General features: G+C 39.8%; 1 protein-coding gene across 3 annotated transcripts in view; it reads right to left on the reverse strand.

Moving 5' to 3' along the window:
* Positions 1-14,184, reverse strand: part of epha4b (eph receptor A4b) — a 93,693-nt gene that overhangs the window by 12,168 nt on the left and 67,341 nt on the right. For all 3 annotated transcript variants that reach the window (XM_027148623.2, XM_027148625.2, XM_027148621.2), the window contains 3 exons: positions 7,835-7,902; positions 7,343-7,468; positions 4,417-4,602 (listed from right to left, as the gene is read on the reverse strand). In XM_027148623.2, coding sequence (XP_027004424.1) covers positions 4,417-4,602; positions 7,343-7,468; positions 7,835-7,902 — 380 coding nt within the window. The remainder of the gene's footprint in view (positions 1-4,416; positions 4,603-7,342; positions 7,469-7,834; positions 7,903-14,184) is intronic.

The raw sequence follows: 14,184 nt of genomic DNA on the forward strand, positions 1-14,184 counted from the left end.
TTTCTTTTAACGTCGCAGCAATCTGCATAAGAATAGGGGGCAATCAGAGCAGAAGCGCTGGTTTAAAGCGTTATTCTGCTGAAAGAGTGGTGATTGGGGATGCGCAATATGCAGCTCTCTGAAGAAAAACACACACACACACACACACACACAGAATTTGGCTTCTGTGGTTATGCCTAAAATTCCCATACATTAGCATAGTTTTTCTCTCTGAAATCACTGTTGTTGTTTTTTTTTTGAGGTTCTAAGCAAACAGTGACCATGGAGAATATTTTATTACATACAAGAATTATTCATTTCTCTCTTTACTCATGGATACTTACAGTACGTTGGGCTAATTCTTTCTTTCTTTCTTTCTTTCTCTCTCTCTCTCTCTCTCTCTCTCTCTCTCTCTCTCTCTCACTCACTCACTCTCTCACTTTTACCATCCAGCCAACGGCTAAATGACCTGTGATGTGTGAAATTGCTTTTCCTGTGTATCACATGTGTGTATTCACATTCTCTTGACACTTGCACGTCCACGACCGTGCTTACCCGCTTATACGTTCTACAATCCATATATCAACAGTCCACTATTAAAAAGCAAAACATAAATGTAAAAAATAAATATAGAACATTAAGGAAACTAGAATCACAGTTCCGACATGGTGGCTCTAGGAACCTGTGGCAGGGACTAAGGAACATCACAGACTATAGAACACCACCTTCTAGAATGGGGAATGCGGACGCTTCTTTAACAGACGAGCTAAACATCTTTTACGCTTGCTTCGAGGCTGCAGCTAACCACGCTAGCAGTGCTAGCGGCACAAACAGCATGTAAGGAGGGCATTTAAGAGAGTGAATACCAGGAAGGCAGCAGGACCAGATGGCATCACAGGTCGGGTCGGGTTTTGAAAGCCTGAGCTGACCAGCTAGCACCGGTGTTCACCGAGATATTCAACCTCTCTCTGGAACAGTATGTTGTCCCCTCATGCTTCAGTGGACCATTGCTCCTGTCCGAAGAAACCCCATCCCGCCTGCCTCAACGAATACCGCCCCTGTAGCCCTGACCTCAGGAGTGATGAAGTGCTTTGAAAGACTGGTCAGAGACTTCATCACTGCATCATTACCAGACACACTGGATTCACTACAGTATGCGTACCGCCAGAACCGCTCTACTAAGGATGCCATTCACACTACGATGAGCCACCTGGACTGCAAAAAATTTAATTATCCAAAAATGCTGTTTGTGGACTATAGTTCAGCATTTAACACCATAATTCTCCCTCCACACTCACCTCTAAGTTGGAGGTCCTGGGACTCCAACCTGCTGCTGTGTCAATGGATGTCCAACGTCCTGACAGACGGACCACAAGCCGTACAGGTGGGCAAACACACATCATCTACCCTCACTCTCAGCACTGGACGTCCCCAGGGTTGTGTACTGAACCACCTGCTGTACTCACTGTACACATATGACTGTGTGGCCACTTCCAACTCCACCACCATCATCAAGTTTGCTGACAACAGTGTTGTGGTGGGCCTGATCTCCAACAAAAACAAGATGGCCTACCTACAGGAGACTGTGAACCAGAGAGATTGTACCAGGAGAACAATCTTCTCCTAAACGTCAGCAATGCTAATGAGTTAATAGTGGATTTCAGCACGAAGCAGGAGCGGTCATACCAACCGCTAAACATCAAGAGGACCCCAGTGGAGAGAGTGGACAGTTTCCGGTACCTAGGTGTTCACATCACACAGGACCTGCCTTGATCCTGTCACATCTACACCCTGGTGAAGAAGGTCTGGTAGCGTCTGGACCATCTGAGAAGCTTAAGGGACTTCAAACTACCCTATCAGGTGCTAAAGGCTTTCTACACCTGCACCATTGTCCTGACGGGTAACATCACTTCCTGGTTCGGGAACAGCACCATGCAGGACAGGCTAGGCCTCCAGAGGGTGGTGCGGTCAGCTGAACGTACCATCCACACGGAGCTCCCTGACCTGCAGGACATCTACAGCACGCAGTGCCGGACCAGACCCAGGAAGATTGTAAAGGATCTCAGCATCCCAACAATGGACTCTTTTCTTTGTTGCCTTCAGGGAAACGCTTCCGCTCCATGAAAGCAAACACAGAGAGAATGAGGAGAAGCTTCTTCCTGCAGGCCATTCGGAGTTTAAACCAGGAAACACCCAGGATCTAGTACTGGACCTCTCCCTCCATCTACACTGTTTTTCTGCACAATGACACTTTATCTCTGGACTTGCAAAGCACAGGGCCACTTTATACACACTGTACTGCACATGGACACTTTAAGGACAATCATTAAACCATACACATTTATGTATATACAAAAATGTTTCACATATATATTTCATATTTTATATAGTTTATTTATCTACCTCCTTTTGATTTTATTTTTATCCTTAATTCCATTCCTTTTTATGCTCGAATTCCGGACAGACGTAAAAAGATTTGCACTGCATGTCGTACTCTGTATGGATGTGTATGTGACAAATAAAATTTGATTTGATTAAAAAAAAATCTAATTTACAATTTAGGTATTTAATCAAATCCGCTCCTTTCAGTAAGTCTGTAGTTATTTTTCAAAAGATGTCAACAGGTGACGTGAACAAATACCACACTCTCTCTCATTCATTTTCTGCAGCTTATCCGAACTTCTCGGGTCACGGGGAGCCTGTGCCAATCTCAGGCGTCATCAGGCAGGATACACCCTGGACGGAGTGCCAACCCATCATAGGGCACACACACACTCTCATTCATTCACTCACTCAATCACACACTACGGACAATTTTCCAGAGATGCCAATCAACCTACCATGCATGTCTTTGGACCGGGGGAGGAAACCGGGGTACCCGGAGGAAACCCCGAGGCACGGGGACAACATGCAAACTCCGCACACACAAGGCGGAGGCAGGGATCGAACCCCCAACCCTGGAGGTGTGAGGCGAACATGCTAACCGTGCCCACCCCCCCCCCCCCCGAACAAATACCTGATTAATAATTTAAAGTGAAAATTGTATAGTTGATTAACTAAAGCTCAGTGCTTTAGATTCTCCTCTTTCAATTTCACAAAAAATAGAATTTTTTTTAAATAAAATAAAAAAAGCGTGTACAATGCATTAAAAAAAATTACAATTACAATGTAAGGTACGTTTAAAAAAATAATACATTTTAAATATAATAAAAATTTTTAGATACCCCATATTGTATTTTTTCACATTTTGTTCACACTTAATTTGATTTATATCATATTTTACACTGATTTCTGTATTTTCATGTGATTTCTACACACAGTTAGATACATGGTACGTCTATGTATATAATACTGTATGTGTGTAGTCTATTCAGAAAAAAAAAAATAAATAAATGCAGGTCACTGAGGTGACTCTCTATGGGGGAGGGGTGGTCCGAAACCCAGAGTTTTTTTGTTATTGTTTATTTTTAAATTCAGCCATTATTGTTAAGCATTCAGGGTCACACCACCCTCGTAGTCCTCACTAGACAAAACACTAGACTGTTGTGTCACTTGTTATAAGCTTTGTCCAATCATGGTGCTGATATCTTTAATCTGTTCTTGAATCTAATTTGTGGAATGCTAATCTTTGCTCTAGTGGATAATCCTGAGGGGATTATATATCGCACGATGTCATGCAGGTTTACTTAAAATACAACTTCACGTGTGATTTTAACTGCACTGGATTATCACAGTTTTCGCTCATCTTGCTTCATTCATTCGTGCTTGTGAGAAAAAAAACTAAACCCTGTAAATGTTTAATACAGCCTAAATTTCTCACCACACGCTTCAAACTCAATCAGTAAGGTGCTAAAAGAGGCAGTTTTTCTCCCTAGCATGTGTCTTTTGCGAATGCTAAGCAAAACCTGATTTATGTAGCTAATAGTTCTGCAAACGGCACAAACCCCGTGCTAACAAAAGGTCAGGATTTGCATTAGAGCGTGGATCCGGAGAAAGAAAGGAAGGCAGCGTGAAAAATTAATACGGAATGGTGAGAGACTTCAGCGCTGAATATTTATGACACTGAAAATACATGCAATTAACTGTTTAATTAATCGCATTAATGCGGTCATACATATGCATGCGTCTTTTGTTGGGCTCTGTAGGTGGAAATAGAGATGTGTGGAAAAAAATACCAGCATTCCGACAAAAGCCTGCTCGTTGTTTATGTATGCCTTCATATTCGGGTTTTGACTCTGAGAAAAAATAAATAAAAAATCCAGCACTTTAACCGATTAAGTCATGCATTAATAGGTGCAATAGAAAGTTTATTAAAAGTTAGCTGAAGAACTAATTGAAGGACAAAAATGCAACATACACCCTTAGGAAATAAAAACCGTTCTCCGGATGAAGATAGTGAGAATAGTTAGTGACTGTTGAATAAAATGATGCACTCACATTTGGTGACGACCCCCTCCAGCCGGATGATGTTTGGGTGATCGAACTGACCCATGATGCTCGCCTCGCTCAGAAAATCACGCCTCTGCTTCTCTGAGTATCCCGCTTTCAGACTCTTGATGGCCACATAGATCTCTCGCTTGCTTGGCAGCTTCAGACGGCCGCTACACACCTCGCCGAATTCCCCTTGGGAGTTGAATGCAAAGCGTTAGTACTGATATGACAAAGAAAAAGAGAAAAGAAGAGTAGAATGGGGCAAGAGTTGCTCTGCAGGCAACTGTTTTGCGTGATTCAAATTTGTTGATTTAACTCTGTATTTAAAGCATAATAACAAAATTATTACATATAGCACCAACAACATACATCTGTATGAGCTACATGGCTATATAGAGAAAGTAACAGGAAACGTGTTGATTAAAAAAAGTACTCTTCAAGGTCCGTCAAAGAAGCTTTTATGTGTCACATTTCTTCACATATCCCGAAGTTGGATCGCTGTGCAGGGTCATGCATGATACAGTGGCCCTGGATCACTGAGAACTAGGGACCTTGCTCAAGGGACCAACAATGGCAGCTTGGAAGTGATGGGACTTGAACCCCAATTTCAACCACCGGCTAGCTCTCACTTATCATATGACAAGCACTAAATGGGAACGTTGAAGGCTAACACGGTTTGTCTGAGACATGAAATCGGTCGACCGTATCTTTTTCGAACTCGTACTGCATCACAGGGCAGCACAATCCAACAAAGTTCCCTCATCTGCATTCATGAACTGATATACTGTATAGAGCTGCTGTGATCGCAGCCATGATGTGCCATTGTCCCACATGGCAACCGATGGAACGTGTATAATAAATGTAAATGTAACTAATGAACATAATTATCATTTCTGAACCCAAGCACAGATGTAACTCCAGCCTGAACACACCCACTTATGCTGTAAACAATCTGGGGTTTGTAAAGACCCCTACAGTAAAAGTACTACTATGTCCATAGTCACATTTTGATATACTGAGTCTACGTATCCTTGCCAAGATTTTTATTCCTTCATGCTCTATTCCCAAGACGATGGTTTCCTGTACTTTGGGTTGGTTCCCAGTGGTTTCTCTTTTTAGATAGTGATTTCTTTGAACTTTGTACAGACGCAACCAAAATGCTAAACTTGATGAATAGCGCTTCTGTTTCGGGCAGAACTCTGGCATAAAACCTACTACTAAAGCAACTATGGACTTTTTTTAAAAGGTCAAAGAGCGGAAAGTTTTTAACTGGACGAATCGACTGACAATTCTGACATTAAACTTACTAGAAAATGTGGAAAATCTACTAAACATGATAATTTGGTCATTCAGTTTGGTCATTTGACAATTTCCACCTACCGACTAGCAACTCACGTATCATATGACAAGCACTAAATGGGAACGGTGAAGGCTAACATGCTTTGTCTGAGACATGAAATCGTTCGACTGTATCTTTTTTGAACTCATACTGCATCACAGGGCGGCACAATGCAAGAAAGTTTCCTTATCTGCGTTCATGATCTGACACACAGAGTTGCTGTGATCGCAACCAGAATGTTCCACTTTCAGGATATAAACCATAACATGGACACCTAAATATTATTATCGAAAGATTTTATCCAGTTATTTCCCCTTAAAGCCTCATAAAATAGGAAAGCTGTATAAACGTGCATGCCTTCAAATGAAAGAAGACATTTCACACTTAAGTAATTACTGCTTTATTTTATTTCAAAGAAAATACACCGGCATTGTTGCACAAGCATTTAAGTCTTACTGTAAGCGTGACCCTGTGAGACAGTACGCAGTCTGGCGGGGGACGAAGTTTTACAAAGCGGTGGCAGTCTTTGTGTGTAAGGATAAGACGATCCAGACATGCTGTAATTAAACAACTCGGTCTTTGGCGCAGTAGTTTAATAACAGCATTTGCGTCTTAAAATAATTTCTTTGGAGGCGGCTTAATTTGGAAAGCGAGACCCGCAGAGAGGCAAATCGTTTATGACGGCTCACGCGGGTTAATATGCTGACATCGAGTTTGTGCACGTTGTTGTATCTTCTTGGTATCGAAATGATCTCTTTCACTGACAGACAGATTGGCACACGTTTTTGCATTACAGGTACACCGTTATCACAAGGTTACTGATTTTAGAAGAAGCAGAACTTTGGAGATTGGGGTCAGAGCACAGGGTCAGCCATGATACAGCACCACTGGAGCAGAGAAAGTTAAGGACCTGTGGCAGCTTGGCAGTGCTGGGGCTCGTACTCTGATCCTCTAATCAATAACCCATAGCCTTACCATTTGAGCCACTGCCCAGCTGTTATATAAGGCTTAAATAGCATATGGTCAATGAAATGCTTGAAATTACTTCCAACTTCTGTTAATTGTTATTCCCTGTCCTTTACAATATTAATATACTTTGGTCAAATTCATTCATTCATTCATTCATTCATTCATTCATTTTCTACCGCTTATCCGAACTTCTCGGGTCACGTGGAGCCTGTGCCTCAGGTGTCATCAGGCATCGAGGCAGGATACACCCTGGACGGAGTGCCAACCCATCACAGGGCACACACTCTCATTCACACACACACTCACACACTACGGACAATTTTCCAGAGATGCCAATCAACCTACCATGCATGTCTTTGGACCGGGGGAGGAAACCAGAGTACCCAGAGGAAACCCCCGAAGCACGGGGAGAACTGTGTGAGGCGAATGTGCTAACCACTAAGCCACCATACCCCCCTTTGGTCAAATTGACGTATAGTAATTAGAGTGTAATGTATTATGAATCTCGTAATGTATAGTAATCCTGTGTTCCAGAATCGGCCATAATAGGTGACGGGAGCCAAAACAAAAAACAGAATTGTTAAATAAATGTAAATATAGTCCAAAGTGTTTTATATGACTCACCGGCACCAATGACTCTTTCTATGCGGATGCTGGAGGCGTCAATTTCCTTAGCGAAATCGCGAATGGCTTGATTCGGGTCTTCGTAGGTATGGGGATGAATGTAGGTCCTGCTTCCTGGCAATTTGACTGCAATGACGGCAAGCAATTAGTCATCTTACTATTATGGGTCACCGTGTCATTTAATGTTTTCAGCGGTTAAGGTCTTTGTAAAATGTTTAAACATCAGCGCTCGAGAAATTCCGGTCATTTCTGTGATTAATACATGAAGCCTTCGGATGGTTGGGTGAAAAGTAAAACCCTGTCTTGAATTACTACTTGTAGACGTTTACCTGACACGTTTACATTTCGTTTATGAGCTGAGACACGACTGAGTAAACTGTAAACGACAGAAAATTCCACAAAAATGATTGGAGCGCCTATATATTTTTAACACCGCGGTTGCCTCAAAATACGACAGTTCTCATGACAGCGCATCAAGGGAACGACTGTTACCTCTGCCGTGCTGAAACTGCATCTTCTCCTCGTCGGGATCTTGCTTCGCCTTGATGTAGCCACAATGTCTGCAAACAAATGATACATAAATAAATATATATATATATATTGTATGCATATATATATGTATATATATATATATATATATATATATATATATATATATATATATATATATATATATATATATATATAAACGATTTTAGTGATAGAATAAGCATTTTATATTTTAGCACCGGAGATTTGGGATTGTTTCAAAGCTTGTAAAATGAGCTATGATCCTGCAAACAGAATACACTCTCCGGCCAGCATTCGTATCGCTCCTGCTGGTTTATTTAATTAGTAGTTCGTGTCAGCATGTAAAGAACTGGTTTGAAAGCTAGTAGCCTAACTTAAACATCCACTTTTTAGATCTGTGGTGAAGTGAAAAGCACCTCAAAGCATACAATATGTTGGGATTTGATTGGGAGACAAAATAACAATTCACACTCTGAAGCTGTTGTCATTATGCAGGTGAACACGAATAAAATAATGAACAAGAATTAACATCATAGCATTCGGGATGTCTTGTTACAAATATTCAGGATTTGACCTAGCAACAAAAAAAAGTTGCAGGTTCGTTTTAAAAAAAAAACTTGCTCTATCGATAAAAATATCGAATTTAATTTTCATTAGCAATCTTTATAACGTAAGCTCCCAGCAGACAAAAATGAAAACAAAACAAAAAAAGATGGATGTCATGCCTAAACTCTGTTTTGATTATAGCCCGGGGCAGATATCAGCTTCTCATATTTTTCTCAGATTTTTTTGGTCTTCAATTATTATTTTTTTTCCCCCTGTTGTAGACTAACATGAATTGCACAATTGAATTGTATCGATTTTTATTATGCAGAAGATAATTACTACAGGCTCCAGTGCATGGAAGGGTGGAAAATAAATACAACAAGAATAACGACACAATGTCCTCTGAGGCGTGACAACAGCACTGGTTGTATAACGCTGCTTTAAAAAAAACCAAAAACACAAACAAACAAAAAAATCAACCTTGAAAATATCTGGCAACCTAGAAGGTGTTCACTAGTAACACCTTGAACTGAAAAAAAAAATTTCTTAAAAACCTTACACATGTACTTGATTTATTCTGAACACCTTCAAGGTAGCCAGATATTTGTGGCGCCACAGTGAACAGGACACTTAAATATTTTATTACATCTAAAATATTTAATCATTTCTGATAGGATTTGTTTTAGTTTCGAATTGAGTTGTGCTATTTTTTTTTTTTAATAACTTATCAAATAGAACGATTTTTTTTAAATAGAAAACTGAACAAAAACATCCAAAGTGTTATTTGTTTTATTACCCAGCTCTTGTTTTGCATTTAGAGTTTGGCTCTTGGGTTTGAAATTGCTCTTTCCTGTAATTTCCTGCTGCGTGTTCCTTTCAGCATATGTTCGTCCTAATTTAAAGCATATAAATCACTCACGGGTGAAGGTGAACAAGAAAAGGAGGGGAAAACAGAGGCGATTGTAGCAGAGATTAGCGTTTCCTAGACAGGTACGGAATTAATCATGACATTGTTTACTAACAGCGTGGAATCTGGAACGTGAATAATTACTATGGAAATGTATTCAGTCCCGGTGATAAACATGCACGAGTGCTTGCAACACAAACTATTCTTGTGGTTTTCGCTTTAGCATTTTTTAGCTGTTTGTGTGTGTTCTTTAAAACTACATGAGAATGTGTATTTTCAAGTTTACACATTTTTAAGCTGACTTCGTCCCACACACACACAGGCAAACTCTCAAGGGGATCCATCTGTCCAGCCAATTAGTCATGTTTACATGATTTCCAGCTGGTGGTTGAATCAGTCAAAGAAAATCAGTATCAAACTGTAGTTGAGCTCTATTGCAATCGTGTGTGTGTGTGTGTGTGTGTGTGTGTGTGTGTGTGTGTGTGTTTGTGTGCTACAACGCAACGCTCTAGCTAGCTAGCCATATCCGGGAACGTTCCGACCAGGGAACGGCACTGTTACTCCTCCTTCTCTTCATTACTGACAAATTAACATCTCCCTGAAAAGAAATCTGAACAGAATCTTAATGAACAGAAATAAACGAATGTCAGGTTACAATTTTCTAAGGCAAAATTTATTCGTTTAAAAAATTAACGTTTGAAGGTAAAAGCCACCCTGTTTTAAAAATTCTGCACCGTATTTGTAGAAGTGTACCAAGTTTAGGCGTCCTAATCAAAGTATATTCATTCCAGTGTACATTCCATTAGAGTGCTGCTAATATACCTGTTGCCGTGTGTGTGTGTGTGTGTGTGTGTGTGTGTGTGTGTGTGTGTGTGTGTGTGTGTGTGTGTGTTTTCTAGACCGTTCTCTCTCACCATTCCTGCAAACAGATCTAGGCTTCAGCGGAATGGAGATCTCCTTCTTTCAGAGCTGTACAAACTCCATTTGCATATCAATTTACTTTTCTCCCTGCAACATGCTGTCAGTTGAGAGTCATTTTTCATGCAACTGCTGTGTCTTTTCCTCCAGGGGAACTCAGCCCTACTGTTACCTCAGCACGCTACCCTATATTTCCGCAGCTTTTTTTTTTTTTTTTCGAACCTGCATATTTGCTATATTTCCCTAACTATAGTTGCTAACTTTTGCCTCCTCATCTCTGACTCTCTATAAGTCCACTGCTATCCGTCCCATTTCTCTACTTGCTCTATACTTCTATTCTCTTGTGCCACTACAGAATATCAGTGCCAGTACAGGGGGATGTGGTAGCTCAGTGGTTAAGGTGTTGGGCTACTGATCGGAAGGTCTTGCGTTCGAACCCGAGGACCACCAAGCTGCCACTGCTGGGCCCCTGAGCAAGGCCCTTGTTGCTCAGTTGTAAGTCACTCTGGATAAGGGTGTCTTCTAAATACCATAAATGTAGTACATAAGTGAGGAGAGACTATGGTTTAACTGAGGTTTTTCCATGGCTACTTTGATGTAACTATGAGTTTACCTTGGCTTTTTTTGCTTACCTAAAGTTTACCATGGCAACTTCAGTTAAATTATGAATTATTTCCTCTGGGTAATTTGGCCTAACTATGAGTTTAACTATGGTTTTACCATTGCTATATTGTTTGGATGTTTTTGGGCTTTACCATAGTTTCACAATGACTAATATTGGTTTACCATGGTTTCACCAATATGTCTACAGGTTTATTATGGATAAACCATGCCTACTTAAATCATCAAGAAAACACTGTTTTTTATAACTATGTTATGTTTTTTTTTTTTAATTTTTATAATGTATGGAAATTCTGCCTAAAGTCTTGAGTGCACAAGTTTTTGGAATCTTAGATCACTCCTCAATCAGGTCCATAGCCAGCCTATTGAAAGGGGGGTTCTTTTTTTTTTTTTTTAAAAATTGACTTTTTTTGCAGTTTTTCTCCTCCTTTTGTATTTAATTATGAGGTTTAATACTTCATTTTGGTGACCTTTTATGCACTAATTTGTACTGGATTAGCTTGTCTGTTGGTATCGTAACGAGCACTCTTTTTGATGCACCTAAATTATTTACTGCATTGTTGTCAAATTGCTTCCTCATGTAGTACCACCTTTGTCAGTCCATACACAGTTCATAAGTTTAAAGACCACACTAGCAACAGAATAGATTTAATGAACTTTACTGAAGTATTAATAACAAGTATTTACTTCATAATTTTTTGACTCTCTGTCAATGCCTCTTTGCTTGTTGCTGTATTTGTCTTGACACTTATGGATTTAGTACTTGGTTATCTCGCGACGTTAGGAGACGTAGTGATTTGGTACTGTAATGGTAATAAATGTTAGCTGGGTAGGCATCGTAAATTAATTAATATACTAATCATCCCAGATAATTTACCTCAAGCGGTCTGCTTTGAAGTTCTCAGAGGAATAAAGACGCGCACCGAAGGAGAGAAGCATTTCCATTGGCTCCAGTATGCCGGTATTGGTCAATCACAAAAGTCGATATTGCACAGCCAATATCACTGAATATCCCACTATGTTTTATTATTATAATTACGCTACGTTTATATGGATATTATATTGTAGACTATTGATTGGATAAAACATAGAAAGCCTTTTAATTAAAAAAAATACAAATATATATAACCCCTCACCCATACCAATCAAACAGAAGCCACAACTCATTTCAAGTGTTCAATCATTTTGTGGCACGTGCCCCATCCGGATAAGATTGGACATACTTGGTCTAGGGTCTACAGTATATATTACAATCCCATTAATTAGAACTACAACAAATACAAATAAATGCATCAGTATTTAAAATGTTAGCTAGGATTCAAGAGAAAACGGAGAAATGAAGTCCCCACTTGGCAATGACATTATTTTTTCATGCATTGACATTGTCTACATTTTGTGGGTGTTGAATATTACACTATATGATCTATTTTCCAATGCTAGTGTTGAGGCCCAGAAAACCCTTCCCTTGAAATTCAGAGATGTGCACAGATAGAGATCAAATGCAGAACCCGCAATTTCAGAGATAAGAGAACACCTTGAAAATGTGCTGGAAACACAATAAATATGGATGGGGTGGGCCTTTGAAGGTCTTGAATATGGATCTAATGGATGTTCAAATAAACGTTGAGAGTACTCTTCAAACATAAAGACCAGAAGTCTGAGAAACCAGCGACAGTGGATACGAAATGGCGCAATGTACGATGTGGCCTATCGATATACTTCACTGGACTAGCAGGGTTTCATTGGGTCAATAAAAGAATACTGACCATGGAAGCAGAAGCTGATATAGTGGCTAGTGTGTTGCAGAAGAGACATAAAAATGGACAGCAGAAACATGAGGAAGGGTCAGGGTATTTCCTGCTGGCACTGTATTCATCTCCATTAAAAGCTCCCCAGCCTGATGTCCTTGCCAGCTGTCTTGATCTTGCTCTCAATTAGGGCAAAAAAATGGTTTCAGATATTCCCATGACTAGCACTGCCCTTTCCACACCGCCCCTTACGGATCATGGACTGCACCAAGATCATCTTGTAATGGAACTCATTTCATATATAGAGTACAGTCAATCTTATTTTACAGCGGACAACTGTCACGACTGGAACCCGAGCTGGAATCCATTGCGCTCATGAATTAATGGATAATCAGAAATGCTTTGATGTGATGTACAAGGCTCAGCTGAAAATGGAGGGATAATAAGCCTCCTGGGGAACTTGTCGGTCCTTAACCAGAATTTCCATTTTTACTGAAAAGTACTTCCTAAATAAATAAATAGATAGATATTACAGTATATTATATTTTAGCCACATTATCCTGGGCTTATAGAAGTCAAAATAGTGGCCTTGGAAATGTTCATATTAATACTACTTTCTATCTGACACTGACATCCACAGGCTTGTTAGACATGCCTGATTGTAATGGTGAGGTTTTAAGCAATTTTCTGGAATGATTTTTGGAGACTTTAAAAATATCTCTCAAGGTCACTATTTAGCGAATAAATAAAAATGCCTTTTTTATGTTTTGCATGGAATATGTTAGATAAGGCAGCATTTATTTATTATATGTCAGTGCATGGGATAACAAATAAAATGCAAAATAAAAGACTGTGCTGGATCAAGTGCTATTTTACAGTATATCCTGTAATTTTGTATGTATATCCTGTTATATGATGTAAATGTTTGAACTAAACAGACATGGCAAGACTAATAGTTTTTAGTTGTATTGCTCTCCATCTATATTTGTGAAAAAACAAAAACAAAAAACATTTCCCCTAGTTTATTAAATCTTATTATCTAATTCTTCTGTCCTATGACAGCTACCAGTCTGGGAAAGTGAAGGTTCACCGTCATGCGTTTCCTCAAAATGATCTTTTTAAAATGATGTCAGATGCAGCTGAACACGCTTGGATGAGAGTACTAACCACCATCTTCCAGATGTCATCTGTGATTGGTTAGTGCTGAGTGAGTGAAGAAAGGAGAGAGGAGTGCAATCTGTCACTGACAGAAATCAGGAACCAACAATACTCTCTTAACCCAAATATGTGGGAAGAATTTCTCAAAAAATGATCACCACCATCACTCAAACTACAGATTTCAGCCACCCCGTCCTCCCGATGTCCACGTCCAGCTTGCTGAAAGACGTGCTCTTGAAAGTGCATGATGCAACACCGCATCCACCGATAATGCCTAATTGTCCGATTTGATTACCTAGTTTTTGGTTGCGACTTCAAAAAGAGACGTGTCGACTTTCACCAATAAAGGAGCGACCTTGAAATAAGCGGCATGTCGGAAAAATATAGCCACCAGTAGCACGGCTGATATGCTGCTTTTTTATGATGCAGATGGT

The sequence above is a fragment of the Tachysurus fulvidraco genome, chromosome 1 (assembly GCF_022655615.1).
Source record: "Tachysurus fulvidraco isolate hzauxx_2018 chromosome 1, HZAU_PFXX_2.0, whole genome shotgun sequence".
Taxonomy (NCBI): Eukaryota; Metazoa; Chordata; class Actinopteri; order Siluriformes; family Bagridae; genus Tachysurus; species Tachysurus fulvidraco.